General features: G+C 60.8%; 2 protein-coding genes across 6 annotated transcripts; one reads left to right on the top strand and one right to left on the bottom strand.

Annotated features, from left to right (window-relative positions):
- Positions 1-1690: 1690 nt before the first annotated feature.
- On the top strand, positions 1691-9091 carry SPATA2L (spermatogenesis associated 2 like). 3 transcript variants are annotated; one of them, XM_030298896.1, is made up of 4 exons: positions 1691-1745; positions 1977-2280; positions 3795-7004; positions 7211-9091. In XM_030298896.1, the coding sequence occupies exons 2-3, from the start codon at positions 1978-1980 to the stop codon at positions 4737-4739; spliced, it is 1248 nt and encodes a 415-aa protein (XP_030154756.1). In that variant the 5' UTR covers positions 1691-1745; position 1977; the 3' UTR covers positions 4740-7004; positions 7211-9091. The 3 variants fall into 3 exon arrangements, with proteins under 3 accessions (XP_030154756.1, XP_030154758.1, XP_030154755.1); XM_030298898.1 differs by having other exon boundaries at positions 1695-1731; XM_030298895.1 differs by lacking the exon at positions 1691-1745 and having other exon boundaries at positions 1754-2280.
- Positions 5841-17090, bottom strand: CDK10 (cyclin dependent kinase 10). 3 transcript variants are annotated; one of them, XM_030298904.1, is made up of 13 exons: positions 16976-17090; positions 14446-14518; positions 13675-13746; positions 11141-11243; positions 10920-11001; positions 10763-10830; positions 8738-8790; positions 8506-8575; positions 7926-7985; positions 7454-7577; positions 7242-7363; positions 6842-6894; positions 5841-6488 (listed from the first exon to the last, which is right to left on the bottom strand). In XM_030298904.1, exons 1-13 carry the CDS (start codon positions 17060-17062, stop codon positions 6391-6393), a joined length of 1065 nt encoding a protein of 354 aa, XP_030154764.1. In that variant the 5' UTR covers positions 17063-17090; the 3' UTR covers positions 5841-6390. The 3 variants fall into 3 exon arrangements, with proteins under 3 accessions (XP_030154764.1, XP_030154763.1, XP_030154765.1); XM_030298903.1 differs by having other exon boundaries at positions 7224-7363; positions 16976-17088; XM_030298905.1 differs by having other exon boundaries at positions 7224-7363; positions 16463-17066.
- Positions 17091-17443: the final 353 nt, after the last annotated feature.

Below are 17443 nucleotides of genomic sequence, written 5' to 3' on the forward strand. Positions count from 1 at the left end.
CCCAGATGCTTCAGGCAGCATCTGCCAGGGGAGGAGGGTCTCCTGGCAACCTGAGTGCCACTGAGGCAGGTGGTTTGGGCCCAACCACCCCAGAGGCCAGTTGTGGGTCTAGGGTCCATCCTAAGCCAGCATGACTTCATCCTAACTTGATGACGCGTGCAAAGACCCTGTTTCCAGATATGCTCACGTGCCCAGGTCATAGGTGGACATGAACACGGGGAGACATTCAGCCCCATGAGAGGTCTCTCCATGTGGCTGCCAGCTACCCCACGGATGGCTGGATTCCAAGAGCGAACGCTCCAAGACAACGAGGTATTTTAAGGACCCAACCTGGGAAACCACACAATGTCACTTCCAGTCTGTGTGGAAGCAGCTGCAAAGACCCACCCTGATTCTAGTGTCACATTGAGAAGAGCCACGTGCCCTAGAGCAGCACAGAGCAAGTGCCTGGAGTCGCACACAGCAACAGAGACGAATCCCAAACAGCAGCGACTGCAGACTCGAAGAAGCAGAGGGCAGAACACCATCTACTTAGAGCTGGAGGTCCTGCCCTGCAGGCTGTGCACGGGTGCACTGAGGACGCCCATTCACCACACTCACTGGTCGTCTTTTAGGGATGGGGCTGTGGCCTTGGATGAACGCAACATGGGGGGCCTTGCATCCGAAGACCACTATGAACTCCGCGGTGAACTGAAGAGAGTGGTTGAGCTCAACCCTTCTGCACATAAGCAGGAGAAGGTGACCAGAAGCTACCTGTCCCCTCAGGCATGGCGTGGCCCCACGGTTGGGCTCAGTACGCAGTAAGTGAAATACCTCCACGTTGGGTGGTGGCCGGCAAAATGGCTCAAGGAGATCGATCCCTTGCTTCATGACCGTGTTTTTTCCAGAAGTCCCATTTGAAGAATCTAAAAACAATATTGCAGAGCACTGCCGAGGGAAAACTCAGAGACGTCTTCCCAGGCGGGGCCAACAAAAAAGTGTCCTGGAGAGGCGAGGGGCCCAGAAACCCAGCTGCAGGGTGCCCAGGGAGGGAGGTCTACGAAGACCTTCCCTGCGCTGAGCTGGGACTCCCAGGGACCAAATCTCTCCCATCCCTCGTCCACCCAAGTGGCCTCAGCGCTGAGCGGAGCCCAAAGCAGAGCAAGAAAAAATGTCCCCAGGGAGTTGTGGCCGGGATCAGACCTGAGCTTCGCCGGCCTCGGCTCAGGGGCCTGGAAACGACGCTGGCCTAGTCAGGAAGGGACCTTCACGCCGCCTCAGGGACCCCCAGATGATGCGCTCACACACCAGGAAGGTGAGCCCGCGGAGAAACCGAGGCCGCCCCGCCCACCCGAGGCTGCTGTTCTAACCACGGCGAAGCTCACCTCCTTGTGCGCTGGTTGAGCGCTGGGCCGGAGCTGGGTCGCTCGAGGGGCGCCGGCGCTCCAAGCGCCTGGCTCAGAGGGAGCGGCTGCTGGGACGCACCGTTCCTCGTGTGCCCGCCCGAGCCCCGGCCCAGGGTCGGCCACCAACGGCCCCGGCGGCGCCGTGGGTAGACGGGAGACGAGGGGGCAGCTGGCCGTACAGGTGCGCGGTGCAGGTGCTCAGCTGGGCGGCACAAGGCCCCGCCCCCCGGCTCGGCCCCGCCCGTGTTAGCAGAGGGGGCTGTGCCCCGAGCAGGCCCCGCCCCGAGCGTCACGGCCGAGGCCGATGGGCGGAGCCGCAGGCGGCGGAAGAGCTCCGAGCCGAGAGGTGGGGACCCGCAGGTAGTGCGGTCGCTCGCGGGGTCCGCAGCACTCCCTGGTGGGCGAGGCGGGGTCTCTCTGTTCGGGAGCGGGGACGCAGCTGGCGGGGTGCTGTAGGCCCTGGGGTCCGCTCAGCTGACGAGGTCGCCGGGCTGCGGGGGGGACCATGTGGATGCTGGGTGGAGGCTCTGGGGGGCGCACAACTGGCGGGGAGAGGTCTCTGGTTCCTGACACGCGACCCCCGCCCGCCAGAATGGGCAGCAGCTCGCTGTCCGAGGACTACCGCCTGTGCCTGGAGCGTGAGCTGCGGCGCGGCCGCGCGGGCGTGTGCGGGGACCCATCGCTGCGCGCGGTGCTGTGGCAGATCCTGGTTGAAGACTTCGACCTGCACGGGGCGCTGCAGGACGACGCGCTGGCGCTGCTCACCGACGGCCTGTGGGGCCGCGCCGACCTGGCCCCCGCGCTGCGCGGCCTGGCCCGCGCCTTCGAGCTGCTGGAGTTGGCCGCCGTGCACCTGTACCTGCTACCCTGGAGGAAGGAGTTCACCACCATCAAGGTAGGGCACTGGGCCGAGAGGGCTCCCCTACCCAGGATGCTCTGTGCCGAGGTCAGAGTTCCCTGGGGGATCCTGGAAGCCTTGGGGGCAGCTCCGGGCCAAGGTCCCCCTGGACACTGGCAGGGCTGAAAACATGGTGTGGGTGGAGGCCACCCACCCTGGGTGCCTGCCATCTGGGTTGGGCGGGGCGGAATCCTTGCTCCTCAAAACTGGAATCACTGCTCTCCCCAAAGTGGCCCCGCGGCTCCTGTAGCACAAATCCTAGGACAGGTGCACGAGAGGAACTTAAGGTTCCATGATCACTCTAATCCCTCCATGATCCCATTTATAGAGGAGTGTTGGGCGGGTGTATCCCCTATGAGGTAGGCACGAGCTGGCGACCCTGCACACCCTGGGGGTCTGGACTAAGTCCACCACTCGTTCAGGTACGGAGGCTGTGTCCAGGGCTGGCCTGACCCCGTAGGTGAGCTGCCAGCCTGCTGAGGGGGCAGGCATTTGGCCCTCAAAGCTAATTTGGAAGAGTAGGAAGGTGCTGATGTCATTGGGCACGTGGGCGAGTCCACCTCCGCCGGTTGCCATGGCAGCGGCCGCTTTTCTGTCTCCCCCGCCCCTCCCCCCTCTCTCAAAGGGTGAGCTCTAGAGCTTTGTTGCTTCATGGGGACACCTGCTGGTCAGAAGTTCAAGGGCTTTAACATTCGGATAACGGGGCGGGAGGCACCCTTCAGTGTCGGTCAGACCTGGCTGCAGTCTGGTCCTACTTCCTCTTGGCCGTGTGGCTTAGTGCAGGTTACCTAAGCTCCCTGAACCCGTTTCCTTGTCTGTCAAGCGGACACAAGAATAAGCCAGTCCCAGGTCTGTTGTGAGCCCTGAGTACGATGCTTGCACGCGGTAGTGCTCAGTCTGCGGGACGTGTCATCCTCAGCTAGAAGCAGAGGAATGCTGACAGGATCCCAGAGTGATAGAATTTTAGGACCGGGAGACCCACATGACCGTCATCCTCAAAAAATGCGACCCGGGAGGCACTTTCCTGTCTGGCGTTCCCGGGCTCTCCGCCCAGCTGCACAGTGGAGCCTCCGCCCAGTACAGGTGGTGCACCCACGTGGTGGCAGGCACAGCTGGATAAAACGCGTGGCTAGGCCTCGGTCTCCATGGGAAAGGCTCTCCAAGACAAGTGCAAAGGCGAGTTCAGGACGTGTTGGGGAGGCCACCTGATCAGAAGGGCAGATAAGCACCCCTATTTGTGCAGGGCCAGATCTCAGCAAAGCCCCGGAGGTGACAGGAGGTGGAGGAGACCCCGAGGGAAGTGAGATTTATTTCCCTCGCCGGCCCCAGCAACTAAAGCGGGTCTCGGGAGGCGGGCCCTAGCACGCGTTGCCGAGAAGCTCCTCCCATGGGCGTGTCAGCACAGCCCGAAACTGCCCCGGTTCTGGGGTGAGGCTGGTGGCCCCTGGAGCCGGCCAAGGCCAGAATGGAGGGGAGTGTGGGCTGCTGGTGACCGGGACCCTCCTCCGCAGACCTTCTCCGGGGGCTACGTGCACGTGCTGAAAGGTGCCCTCTCGGAGGACCTCCTCATCCAGAGCTTCCAGAAGATGGGTTACGTGCCCAGGGACAACCACCGCCTGACGATGGCTGCCCTGCCACCCGCCTGCCAGCTGGTGCAGGTAGCCCTGGGCTGCTTTGCCCTGCGGCTGGAGTGTGAGATCCTGGGCGAGGTGCTGGCCCAGCTGGGGACCAGCGTGCTGCCAGCGGAGGAGCTGCTGCAGGCCCGGCGGGCCAGCGCGGACGTGGCCTCCTGCGTGGCCTGGCTGCAGCAGCGGCTGGCCCGGGAAGAGGAGCCGCCGCCTCTGCCCCCCCGGGGCTCCCCAACCGTGTTCCAGACGCAGCTGGACCTATACCGGGACCTGCAGGAGGACGAGGGCTCGGAGGAGGCCAGCCTGTACGGGGGGCCCTCGCCGGGCCCCGACTCCCCTCCCCCAGAGCTGGCCTGCCGGCCTCCACTCTGGGGACAGAGCGCCAAACTGTGGGGTGCCAGGGGAGGGGCCTGGGAGCCACTAGGGGAGGCTGAGGTGCTGCCGCAGGCCGGCAGCCCGCCGTACGGGGCCTTGAAGGAGGAGCCGGAGCCAGAGCCGGACGCCTTCTCCTTCCTGTCGCTGCGCCAAGAGCTGCTAAGCAGGCCCGGAGACCCAGGGAGGTCGGGGCGGGCCAGCCCCCAGCGTGGGTACGGGCCCAGCCCCCCACCCCCCGGCTACCAAGCACACGGCTGCCTGGCTCCCGGTGCCCTGCCCACCCTCTGCTGTGACACGTGCCGCCAGCTGCACGCCCCGCACTGTGCCACCCTGCCCGCCTGCCGTCTAGGTCACGCACTTCGTGTGCTGCTCGGTGACACCCAGCAGCGCCTCTGGCTGCAGCGTGCACAGGTGGACACCCTCCTCTATGATGGGCCCGGGGCCCGACCTTAGGCCCAGCCAGGCCCTGGGTCAAGTGCTTTCCAGAGAGTTTCCGTGGTGCTTCTCTGGGCCTCATCACTCCTCAGGCCTGAGCCCTGGCCACCCTGACCCCGGGGACTCCCGGGCACAGCAGGGTGGGGGGAATCCGGGCCTCACAAAGCAGGAGATGGGCTCCTGCCTTCCATGGAAAGCTCTTGCCTGGGGCTGGCCGGCTCCCCACCCCCTGCTCCCAGGGTTCCAGTCTATGTCCCAACGTGCTGGGTGGAGTCTAGTTTGTGTCCGCGTCTCACCACCATGCCTACTCCCACGAAGGGCCCTCTCCCTCCTCTTTCACCCCTCCCCCAATCCACCGGAGGGGCCCAGCACCCAGCCTGTAGCTCTTGACCTGTCCCTGTAAGTTGTGGTTCAGGACACGTTGCCTCCCTCTGAGCGTCCAAGGGAGATTCTCCTCACAGGGGCGTCCTTGGAGGCCCACAGGTGACACCGTGGGCCACTGAGCACCACCGTGACCAGCCCGGGGGCTCTGCCAGGTATGTGGCTGACCTAGCCTCTTGCCGATGGAACGCGCCGAGGGCTGGCCCGAGATGAACCCACGTGCCCTGGTCAGCGCTGGGCTGGGAAGTTGGGCCCACATGTGGAAGAGAAACCATCCGATCTCACAGCAGAGCGTGCAGGCGCCCGAGGAGTCCGGAGAGCAGGGAGGCAGGCAGCAGTGGGGCCCGGACAGGCTGTGCCACTCGCTTCCAGGTGGAACACGGGGCTTCTGAGCAATCAGCACCCACAAGCCACCTTGCTGGGGCCCTCTGCTGCACAGGCTTCCCACCTGACCATTCACCCCGGGCCCAGTGGGAAAGATGGGGTCCAGGCTCTCGAGTAGCCACCCGCTCAGACTCTCAAGGCGCAGGCAGGCGGAACCCCTTTTCCTGGGGGGGAAGGGGTCCCAGAACATACTAACCCACAGGACTGGAGGGGACAGGTGCCTGTTTCTGTGCTGGCCCCTCCTCACTGGGCACTCTGCCCGTCTGTCTGTCCCACCTCTCCTTCCCAGCACTCAGAGAACCACCTTCACGTCATAAGTCAGAACCCAAAGTTCATTAAAGGACATTGAACCTGTTCACGTCTGTTAGAAAAACTTTCATCTCTCTGAGCTTCTGTTAGCACCCACTCGTGCCCCTTCCCGTCTGGGCCTCAGTGTGGGGGCAGGGACAGGGCCCAGACCCCAGTCCATCAGGCGGGATGTGACCCGCACCCGACCCCTCCTTCCCATCTGAGTGTCACCAGCCCTGCCGCTGGGGCGGGGCGGGGGGTGGGGGGGAGGGGGAGGCTTACCAGAGCCTCAGACAGACCCTGGGGCCCAGGATGGGATGCAGGCAACCATGTGGGGGGTCTGCCCATCCCACGCCAGCAACACCCACTGAGATGGGCCCAGCGGCCCTTTGCTCTTGGGAAGCGAGGGCCTGAGCTTCTGCACAGCTGTAGAGGGCCGGCTGTGGGCGTGGCCACCGGTGCCCAGACTGAGCGTCAGGCCCTTCTCGGGTGCACCCACCCTGCTCTTCTGGAGAAGGGAGTGCAGTCAGCTGGAGCAGCTGGTCAGTGTCAAAGGGCGAGCCGGATCCTAGCAGCGTCGTCAGCCCGGACTGCAGAGGCCTCCCGCCGGTCACGGTCACGGCTTGCAGCGCTTGCTCTGGGCCTCACACGTGGCCGGAACAGCCCGCTTGTTGCGGTGGTGGGGGAAGGTGGGCATGAGCTCCGGCTCGCAGGCTGCAGGGAGAGAGCCGTTCAGCGCCGGGTGGGTGGGGGATGGGGGAAGAGTGTGCTCCGGGTCTGAGAACCCCGCTCTGCATCTGTGATGGGCCCTGGGGTTGCGTCTTCCTCTGCTCCCATCAGAGAACAGTTTGTGTGGCCAACAAGCACCCACACCGGCCTCAGCAGGCAGCCCCCGCCCGCCCAGGGCCCACCCTCCACCTGGGCTCCACCAGGAGCCCACCACACCACCCCTTCAGGGGCTTCAGCAGCTCTGCGAGGCCGTGCCCCAACACCCCACCCTGGACTACAAGGGCCACAAGCCAAGCCCCCTGTGGAGCCGGGTGGGGGTGGGGGTCTGGGAGACTCACGCAGGGGCTTCTCCTTGAAGTAGGAGCTTTCCAAGCCGTCTCTGGCCGTTGCCCTGGAGAGGAGGCCTTGCTGTTAACAGGACCCCCAGATGCCACTGAAGCTAGTGTCCCTCACACCTGCCCGGCTCCGCGCCCTCTGGTTCAAATGTCCCAACGACAAGAGGTGAGTGGCAAGTAGGGGACTGGGGCCCAGAAACAGATGGGAAACTCAGAACGGGCTCCGTGACCTGGGTGGGCGGAGACCGCCCAAACTGAGCGGCTGGCCCTCCGCGCCTGAGTCCGGGGGCTTCTCCGCGGCAGCGTGGCCTGTGTTCTGAAAATCCCCCTATAAAGGGCCCGGGTTTGAGGTGTCCCCACTCCTGCCCGCAGGCGAGGCCGGCACCTTTTCTTGGGGTCATACATGAAGAGGAAGTTCAGCAGGCGCAGGCCGGCCTCCGACAGCCACGGGAACTTGTGCTTCAGGTTGTTGTAGGGCTGCTTGCGCAGGCTGTACTGGCCCACCAGCGGCAGCCTGGAGAAACCCTGCGGGAAGCGGGAGGTGGAGCCACGGGCTTCCGGCAGGTGAAGCCGGTCTGGGCGGTGGGGTGACGAGGGCAGAGGCCAGGCACTCACCGGCCAGATGTTCTCACTGGGTGTCCCCAGCAGCTGTACAATCAGGTCCACCTGGTGGATCTCAGAAGTGCCGGGGAGCAGGGGCTTGTGAGCCAGCAGCTCGGCCAGGATGCACCCCACGGCCCTGCAGAGGAGAGCGGGCCTCACTTCACGCAGCGGCTCGCCGTGGCCACACACCTCCGCCGAGTGCCACTTTGACGTGAGCCGCTGAGGGCAAGTGCCGCCCCACGTGCCTCCCACGGGCTGGGGTCAGGACCGGCTGGAGCTCGGGAGGTCACCACGGAACGTGACCCAGTGCCAGATGGCCTCTGTGGGTGGCGAGGGCCGGGCCTTTCTGCTGCGGAAGCTATGTTCTCACACTTCCCCTTGGGATCCCAGGTTTCTCCCCACCAGGAGCTGGCAAAGACCCCGGCCCTGCTCCGGCCCCTGCCGGCCTCTCCCCCAGGCTCTGGGAGCTGCCTTCACCCCTCACCACATGTCAATGCTGGTGGTCTGCGTGGTAGTTCCCAACAGCAGTTCGGGGGCCCGGTACCTGCAAAGAGAAACGCACTCTGCACTCAGCCTTCCTGAGAGCTGGCCTGGGCGACCGGATGGCCAACCCCAGCTCAGGCCGCCTCTTCCCCGCAGTGCTGCGAACGTGGACGGCACGCGCGGTCACGGCAGCTGCTGCTGGACGGCCCCTGTGAGCAGCAGCGAATTCTCTATGCCACGCGGGGGCTGGCTGACACGTGGCAGAAGGTGTAGGATTTCCACGTCCTCTCTGTAACCACAACCCTGCTGTGCTCCTTAAAAACACGAGAAGCAACTCCAGAAAGCTGCGTCAGCCACCCACCCTTCTGTCTGAATCAGGCTGGGTGTCCGGCTGCCTCGGGCAGGGCGGTCTCACCAGCCTTGCTGTCATCTTGCTGTCTCAGGAAGTGTCCTAGAGCCAGCCTCCAGGAGTATATGCAGCCCTCTGGGGCTTCGAGACCCTCAGGGTCCTTCTGCAGCTTTGGCCTGATCAGTGCCCCACACTTCCCTCCACCAGGGACACCTCGTCCCGACAGACTCACCAGAGCGTCACCACCTTGGGGGTCATCGGCTTCACTGGGATGCCATAGGCCCGCGCCAGGCCAAAATCCGCTGCGACAAAGGCAGAAAGACGAGGGGACGAGGGTCACCGGGGGAGGGCCAACGAGCTGCTGTGTGGGAGCCAGCCCTCAGCCTTCAGGATGCTTGTGAGGACTGACCTGCTCCCCTGCCCAAGTGGCCACACCTCCCACACAGCCAGCGCCCTGCACCCACCTGTCTTCACACAGCCTTTGTCAGTCATGAGCAGGTTGGAAACCTTCAGGTCCCTGTGACAGAAAGTGATCACTAGTTCCCAGGAAGTGAGCTCCATGGGGTAATTACGTTGTCTCCTAATTGTATGTCACAGGCACACTCAAAACACTTTTCCTCCACATCCTCTGTTGGAACTTTTTAAAGTTTACTTATTTTTAGTAATCTCCACACCCAATGTGTGGATTGAACGTACAACCCTGAGATCAAGAGTCACACGCTCTCCCGACTGAGCCCATTTGAGCTTTCTGGGCACCCCCGTTTAAAACTTTTTATTATTTGTTAATTTGAAATTAAAAAAAAATTTTGTAATGTTTATTTATTTTTGAGAAAGAGAAAGAAAGCATGTGCACATGAGCAGGGAAGGGGCAGAGAGAGGGGAGAGGGAGACAGGAGATCTGAGATCTCAGCACAGAGCCCGACCAGGGGCTCAGACTAACCATGAGATCGTGACCTGAGCCAAAGTCAGTCACTTAACTGAGCCACCCAGGTGCTTATTTATTTTAAATATTTATCTTAGAGAGGGGGGGGGGGCGAGAGAGAGGGAGAGAGAGAGGGAGGGAGGGAGGGGGGGGGAGAGAGAGGGAGGGGGGGGGGGAGAGAGAGAGAGGGAGGGAGGGAGAGGAGAGAGAGGGAGGGAGGGCCGAGAGAGAGGAGAGGGGAGGGAGAGGCAGAGAGGGAGGTGATGGGCAAGAGAGCGAGATCGTCCTGATCGTGGAGAGGAGAGAGAAGGGGAGGGAGGGGAGAGAGAGAGGGGAGGCGATGTAGAGAGGGAGGGAGGTGTGGGACGATCGAGGGAGGGAGGAGCAGAGAGGGAGAGCGGAGAAGAGAGGGGGGGGACGAGTGGGAGGACGGGAGAGGAGAGAGGGCAGCGGTGAGGGCGAGAGAGACGAGGGAGTGAGGGAGGAGAGAGAGGGGGGGAGAGAGAGGGAGGGGGAGGAGACGAGAGCGAGGGAGGGAGAGAGGAGAGGGAGAGAGAGAGGGAGTGGAGGAGAGGAGAGAGAAGAGAGGAGGGAGGGAGGGAGAGAGGAGGGAGGGAGGGAGAGAGAGGGAGGGGAGGGAGGGAGGGAGGAGAGAGGAGGGAGAAAGAGAGAGGGAGGGAGAGAGAGAGGGGGAGGGAGGGAGAGAGGGAGGGATAGAGAGAGGGAGGGAGGGAGGGGGAGGGAGGGAGGGAGAGGAGGGAGGGAGAGAGAGAGAGGGAGGGAGGGAGAGAGGGAGGGAGAGAGAGAGAGGAGGAGAGAGAGGGAAGGAGGAGAGAGGGAAGGAGAGAGAGAGAGAGGAGGGGAGAGAGAGAGAGAGAGAGGGAGGGAGAGAGAGGGAGGGAGGGAGGGAGAGAGGAGAGGGGGGGGAGGGAGGGAGGGAGGGAGGGAGGGAGCATGTGCAGGGGAGGGACAGAGACAAAGGAAATCAAGAATCCCAAGCAGGCTCTGCACCGTCAGTGCCAAGGCTGATGTGGGGCTTGATCCCATAAGCTGTGAGATCATGACTTGAGCCGAAACCAAGAGTCAGACCCTTAACTGCCTGAGCCACCCGGGCGTCCCAGAACTTTTTAAAAGCAGGGAAGGTGGGCAGCAGAAGGCCATCTGGCAGCTGGAGGAGCAGAGCTCTCAGTAACTTCCTCAGGAAGTGGCAGAGCCAGGCAGCAAGCCCAGGCCTACCTTCCTCCCGGGCCCATCCCCACCCAGGGCTGCACCAGCTGCTCCAAGACACAAGAAACCACTGCTGTGGGCCTGGAAGATCCCCCACTCCATCCTCTTCCGGTCATAGCATTTTCTCGTGCGTAACGAGACTCCAGGAGGGATGTGTCCACACAGTCAGTCCCCCGGGTGGAAAGCAGGTGCTGTTTGGGCCTGGATCCTGCCCCAAGGAACAGTTAGAGAAATGCATCGAAGCCAGGTCACCTTTCCCCTGCGTCACAAGGGCACATTTGTCCCTTCGGCACCCCCCGCCCCGATGATGCCATCCCCCACCACCTGAGGCCCCTCCTACCTGTGGATGATGAAGTTCTGGTGCAGGTACTGAAGTCCTCGGAGCACCTGAAGGACAATGCACTTGACCTACACAAAGGCAGAAGGCATCAGTTAAGGCGATACACGTTTGGCGCAAACGTGGAGGTGCACCTGCTCCGCGGCCCCCAGCCTCACACCTGGGCCTCCGAGAACGGTGTCGGCATGTTCTCCAGAAGGCTGGCCAGGTCTTGCTCACAATAACCCATCACCAGAAAGATGCTGGAAGGAAAGGGGAAACACACGGAGGCTCGCACGTCCTCCTAGGCCACAGGACCCTCCCAGATTGCGGGAAGGACGAACTGCGCTTGGGGAAGGCACAGGGAGGGGACGGGCAGGGCGGGCTCAGCAGACTGCGTACCTCTCCAGGTGGTTCCCAACAACCACCTCCTTCAGCTCCACGATATTCGGATGGCGAAGGCGAAGAAGCAGTGTGATCTCCCGAAGGCTGCTGATGGGGACCCCTGCAGGCAGACCTGCAACTCAGCAACCCCCACCCCCGCACACAAGGACCCCGGAAACTCAGCAACCCACACCCCTGCAGACAGACCTGCAACTCAGCAACCCCCACCCCCGCACACAAGGACCCCTGCCACCAGACCTGCAACTCAGCAACCACAAGCCCTGCACACAAGGATCCCTACAACCAGACCTGGCCTCAGCAACCCCCAGCCCTGCAAAGAAGGACCCCTGGGACCAAACCTGGCATCAGCAATCCCCACCACTACAGGCAAGGACCCCTAAAACCAGACCTGGCCTCAGCAACCCCCAACCCTGCACAAAAGGACCTTTGCAACCAGACCTGGCCTCAGCAACCCTCACCCCTGGAGACAAGGACCCCTGAAACTAGACCTGCAACTCAGTGATCCCCACCTCTGCAGACAAGGACCCCTGCAAGCAGACCTGGCCTCAGCAACCCCCACTCCTGCAAACTCCTGCAGCCAGGCCTGAAACTCAGCAAACCCCACCCCTGCAGACAAGGACCCCTGAAACTCAGCAACCCACACCCCCGCAGACAGACCTGCAACTCAGCAACCCCCACCCCCCACATCCAGACCGGTAACTCAGCAACCCCCACCCCTGCAACCAGACCTATAACTCAGCAACCCACACCCCGCAGACAGACCTGCAACTCAGCAACCCCAAGCCCTGAAGACTAGGACTCCTGAAATTAGACCTGCAACTCAGGATGCCCACCCCTGCACAGAAGGACCGCTGCAACCAGACCTGACCTCAGCAACCCGCACCCTGCAGACAAGGACCCCAGGAACTAGACCTGAAACCCATCAAGCACCACTCCTCCAGACAAGGACCCCTGCAACCAGACCTGCAACTCAGGAACACCCACTCCTGCAGAAAAGGACCCCTGAAACTCAGCAACCCACACCCCTGCAGACAAGGACCCCTAAAACTAGACATGCAACTCAGGAACCCGACTGCTGCAGACGAGGACCCCTGAAACGAGACCTGCTACTCAGCAACCTCCACCCCTGTAGACAAGACCCTGCAACCAGACCTGCAACTCAGCAACCCTCATCCCTACGACACACCTGCACCTCAGCAACCCCCACGCCTGCTTCCAGACCTGCAACTCAGCTACCCCCACCCCTGAGAACAAGGACCCCTGAAATTAGACTGCAACACAGGAATCCCCACCTCTGTAACCAGAGCTGAAACTCAGCAGCCCCCACCCTTGCAGACAAGGACCCCTGAAATTGGACCTGTAACTCAGCAACCCCCACCCCTACAAAGATCCCTGCAACCAGACCTACAACTCAGCAACCCCCACCCCTGGAGACAAGGACCCATGCAACCAGACCTGTAACTCAGCAACCCACACTCCTGCAGACAGACCTGCAACTCAGCAACCCCCACTCATGCATCCAAATTTGCAACTCAGCAACCCGCAGCCCTGCAGACCAGGACCCTTGAAATTAGACCTGCAACTCAAGATGTCCCACCCCTGCCCACAAGGACCCCTGCAACCAGACCTGGCTTCAGCAACCCCCACCCCTGCAGACAAGGACCCCTGCAACCAGACCAGCAACTCAGGAACCCACCGCTGCAGATGAGGACCCCTGAAACTAGACCTGTTACTCAGCAACCTCCACCCCTGCAGACAAGGACCCCTGCATCCAGCCCTGCAACTCAGCAACCTCCACCCCTGAGAACGAGGACCCTGAAATTACACCTGCAACACAAAAACCCCCACCCCTGCAACCAGACCTGCAACTCAGCAGCCCCACCTCTGCAGACAAGGACCCCTGAAACTAGACCTGCAAATCAGGAACCCCCACCCCTGCAGACAAAGACCCCTTAAACTAGACCTGGAACTCAGCAACACCCACCCCTGCAGACAAAGACCCCTGAAACTAGACCTGCAAATCAGGAACCCCCACCCCTGCAACCAGACCTGCAATCAGCAGCCCCCATCCCTGCAGATAAGGACCTCTGAAATTAGACCTGCAAATCAGGAACCCCCACCTGTGCACACAAGGACCCCTGCCACCAGACCTGGCCTCAGGAACCCCCACCCCTGCATACAAGGTCCCCTACAACCAGACTTGCAACTCAGCAATCCCCACTCCTGCACACAAGGAACCCTGTAACCAGACCTGGCCTCAGCTACCCCCACCCTTGCACACAAGGACCCCTGGGACCAGATCTGGCCTCAGCAACCCCCACCCCTGCACACAAGGATCCCTGTAACCAGACTTGGCCTCAGGAACCCCCCCCTGAATACAAGGTCCCCTACAACAAGACCTGCAACTCAGCTACCCCCACCCCTGCACACAAGGACCTCAGCGATCAGACCTGGCCTCAGCAACCCCCACCCCAGGCCAGAAGGAACCTTGGGCAACTGGCACCTTTCCACCCCTCCCACTTTGAGCTCACCGTCCTTCTCTTTGTCCATCCGCACTTTCTTCAGGGCAACAATCTCATCCGTCTGGGTGTCCCGGGCCCTATCTGGAATGGAAACTCATCCATGATGGAATGAACAAGTAGGCTTGATCCCACATCACCCACCCTTGTGCCACACAGGGGCCTCGTTCAGGACCCTGCGGGTTCCCTTTCCCTTCTTTGATTAACTGGATGCCCATTGACACTAGGTCCTCACCATGCAAGCAGCGCCCGCATCCCCACCAGACACAGGCTCTCTGGGGGAGTCCTCTCATCTAACCTGGGTAGAGGGTGCTACTTACAACAGGCTCCCTCTCAGTGTTTCTCCTTAGAGTCAGGATGCGGGTCACTGCTCTGCTCTCTGTTGTTACTATGTTCTAACAGCAAATAAGATACTTTATCCAGGAAAAAATCCCTTATATTGTGCCAAGGAGGCTCCTCAAAGCCCTGTGCTAAAGTGCGCAGCTTCCGAACCCCAGTAGTATAAGGTATACCAACATCTCAGCTGCCACAGGCTGCAGCCCCGGCTGCTTCTGGAAGTTCTGCATTTTGCTGTAACAGTTGCCCCAACTTGCAGGTCAGGGTTGCAAATGCAATTTGAATAAATTACATTTACTCAGACATGGTGTGGAATTTATGGTAAATATACCACAGATCCGAGTTCACTTGCAGAAATTCTGCCCTGGCTGTGGAGCAATGGGTGTTAAGTTCCTCAACTGCTGGGACAGTCCCCTGAACCCCAGACCTCCCATCTTGGCCACTCACAGACAATGCCATAGGTGCCTTCCCCGATGCGGTTCAGCTTCTCAAACTCCTTCACACTCCGGCACCGTCCCAACTGAAAGACAGAGGTGCTGGCAGTGCAGGGATTGGCCAGCTAACGAACAACTAAAGATGGACATTTCACGTTTAATTTGTACCAGGGAGCTCACTCATGTCTTGCTCACCAAACAGAAAGACAACCACGCACTTGGGCTTTTCAAGTGAGAAAAGGGGGACGATGTTACTGGGTGAGCAGACACTTCGAATGCATCATCACAGATAGCCTGTTCCCTTCCAGTCCCACGGTCCAGATGTATGCTGCCTGGAAACAATAACCACTGGCCATGGATGGTTAAAATTAACTAAAATTAGTATTTCATTTCCTCACTTGCCACGTGTGTCGTGCTCCACACTGCTATGTGGCTCACGGTAACCATACTGGACGAGTCAGAAAGCAACATTTCCACAATCACAAGAGGAATAGTGAGCAGCATTGGTCTAAATTATGCTTTGGAGACAGAAAAGCTCCTAGATCCTCACAAAGCATCTATCAAACGCAGTGGAAACTCATCTGTGGCAGAGACGAGCCATCCCCAACATCCACGCTGTACTTTTTCTAGTTAGGAAACACTGTCCAGTGGCGTGAGGCCAACCTGTTGGTAGCTGGATTTCTCAGCCTCCCTTGCAGCTAGGTCTGTCCATTTGACTCAATTTTGGCCAATGGGATGTGAGCAGAAAGGACCAAGGCCTCAAGGAAGGGACTTCCCGGTCAAAGGAAGTTGGTTGCCACCCACTCCTTTTTGCTCCTGAAGGAGGGTGGGGTTTGAATGACGTGGAGGTAGATCTACAAGGCAGACAGCTTGAGAGCCTGGTCCACCTCGTGGAAAACAGCTGCCTCTCTCTGGAAAGTTAGGGGAGGGAGAAAGAAAGTCCTGTACTTAAGCCACTATATTTAGGGGTTCCTGTCCTAGCAGTGAGCCTGTATCCTGACGCACCTTTGTAATGCAGTACTTTGGTAGGTGGACCGAATGGGCATGTCTCTTTGGGTCCAGGAAGCACATGTGGCAAGTTTCAAATTCTAACAGTCTCTCTCTGGCCTTGCTGCCTCTATTCTCTTCCCAGCCCTTGCCTTCCATCTCCTCCCTTCCCACCACCTCTGGAGCCAGGTCAGAATCACCCAGACTGAGCCCTTCCATGATCTCACCTCAGCCTCCTCTGCCCGCCAGTGCTTTCTCACATCCTCTCTCCTGGGGGAACCCCTGGTGCTTCCTAGTCACACTGTGTCTCTTAACTCCGTGAGGTTGCATCTGCCACTCTCTAAATCTGGCATGCCAGGCCTCTTTGTCTCTGCATGTCAACATCCTAGTCACACTTACTAGCCTGGCAGAAACGCCACCTTTGTACAGATTTCTTTTTCTTTTTTCCTGTTTATTTATTTTTGAAGGAGAGAGACAGACAGACAGACAGACAAACCATGAGTGGGGGACAGGCAGAGTGAGAGAGGGAGACAGAATCCGAAGCCGGCTCCAGCCTCTGAGCTGTCAGCATAGAGCCCGCGGCAGCTCTGGAACATGAGCCGTGAGGTCGCGACCTGAGCCAAAGTCCCATGCTTACCCGACTGAGCCACTCAGGCGCCTCCACGCAAATTTCTTTTACAAAAAATTTCCCCCAGCTGCAAACAGTTCTTTCCCTAAAATCCCGATACTTTCATATCTTGAAGCACCTACTATTGTGTACTCTGTCCTCATCTGGGTATGTCCCAGCTCCCCTCCGAGAGGTTTCCCCTCACTCCTGCACCGTCCTCGGAAAGCTGCGCGCACCTGCTGTGTGTGTGAGTGATGTGTTACGGCCAGCGACTGCTCCAGGTGGCTCTAGGTGCGCACTCCGCCGGTGTGCTAATGACGCTTTCCGGCTTCTCAGCACCAGTAAGTAGTTAAAACACTAAGGTTCAAACCTGCACCTGCACGAGCCGTCTCCCTTGGTAAAACCACTCCACACCCCTAAGCTTCGCTTTCCTCACCTTTATAAAGGGTCGCCGAGAGGACTAAATGACAGTAACACACGCAGAAGCCTCGCACAGAGCAAGACACAAATGGAAGCTGCCGGGTGTCAGGCGGGGCCCGGCCACATCCATTTAAAGCCAAGGGAGACCACGCCTCCAACTCCTTCCACGGGCCAACTCCCCCCTGACACAAGGGACTCCCGGGTCAGCCTGCAAAGCCCGGCCCCGGCGCAAAACGAAGGGACGCCCGCGGTAGAGCCCAGAGCCTGTTCTTCCAGAGGAGGCCGGCTGCTTGACAGCCCGCCCGTCCCTCGGCGGAGCGCGACTGGCCCCGCGGTCCGCCACCAGCCCAGGCCCTCGACCTGGAGCATCGCCGCCGGTTTCCGCGCCGGCCGCGAGGAACTCTGGGACTGTCGTTCCCGCCCGCGGCGGCGGCAACCTCAACGCTTCAGCGCGACACTAAGGGGCTCCAGGGCGTTTCGGTCCCGCCCTGCCCCCGGCGGAGCTACGGCGAGCGGCCCCCCGTCGCACCCTGTGTTCTGGAGGCACCGTGAAGTAGCCGTCCTTACGGATACACTTCAAACGGATCTGCTCAGGCTCCGACTCCGGGTCCCCCATGCCGAGCGCGGCGCCCTGCGCCCCGTGTGCGCAGACGCAAACGAGGTTCTTGCGCGCTGGCGCTTGTTCTACTTCCGGGACACGCCCACTTTAGCAAAGGTTTCCCCGGAAGCCTCCCAAAGGCTCCTGGAGGACGTCGGTTGCTGCTGTCTCCTCGCACCACCGAGGTTTGGGCCTTATTTTAGTTTTAAGCGCGGGCACCTGAGCCGGCTGGGGCGCTGAGGAACGCCTGCGGGAGGAGGGGGAGGCCGAAGTCCGAGGGGCTGGGGAGGCCGAAGTCCGAGGGGCTGGGGAGTCCCTTGGAGCTCGCGAGGGCCGATCTGGAGCTACGCCGGGAGGGGCTTGGGCTGGACCTACGGGGGTCAGGGAGCGGAGGGCACG

This window comes from Lynx canadensis, chromosome E2 (assembly GCF_007474595.2).
Source record: "Lynx canadensis isolate LIC74 chromosome E2, mLynCan4.pri.v2, whole genome shotgun sequence".
Classification (NCBI taxonomy): Eukaryota; Metazoa; Chordata; class Mammalia; order Carnivora; family Felidae; genus Lynx; species Lynx canadensis.

Bases quoted from the DNA above. Each gene is read 5' to 3' on its own strand.
- CDK10 (XM_030298903.1), bottom strand. From the start codon at position 17,062: ATGGGGGACCCGGAGTCGGAGCCTGAGCAGATCCGTTTGAAGTGTATC. The intron at 14,519-16,975 runs GTGCGACGGGGG...TCTGTCTTTCAG, and splicing joins CGGTGCCTCCAGAACACAGG to TTGGGACGGTGCCGGAGTGT. The intron at 6,489-6,841 runs GTGAGTCTCCCA...CTCTCCCTGCAG, and splicing joins CTTCAAGGAGAAGCCCCTGC to CCTGCGAGCCGGAGCTCATG.
- SPATA2L (XM_030298895.1), top strand. From the start codon at position 1,891: ATGTGGATGCTGGGTGGAGGCTCTGGGGGGCGCACAACTGGCGGGGAG. The intron at 2,281-3,794 runs GTAGGGCACTGG...CCTCCTCCGCAG, and splicing joins AGGAGTTCACCACCATCAAG to ACCTTCTCCGGGGGCTACGT.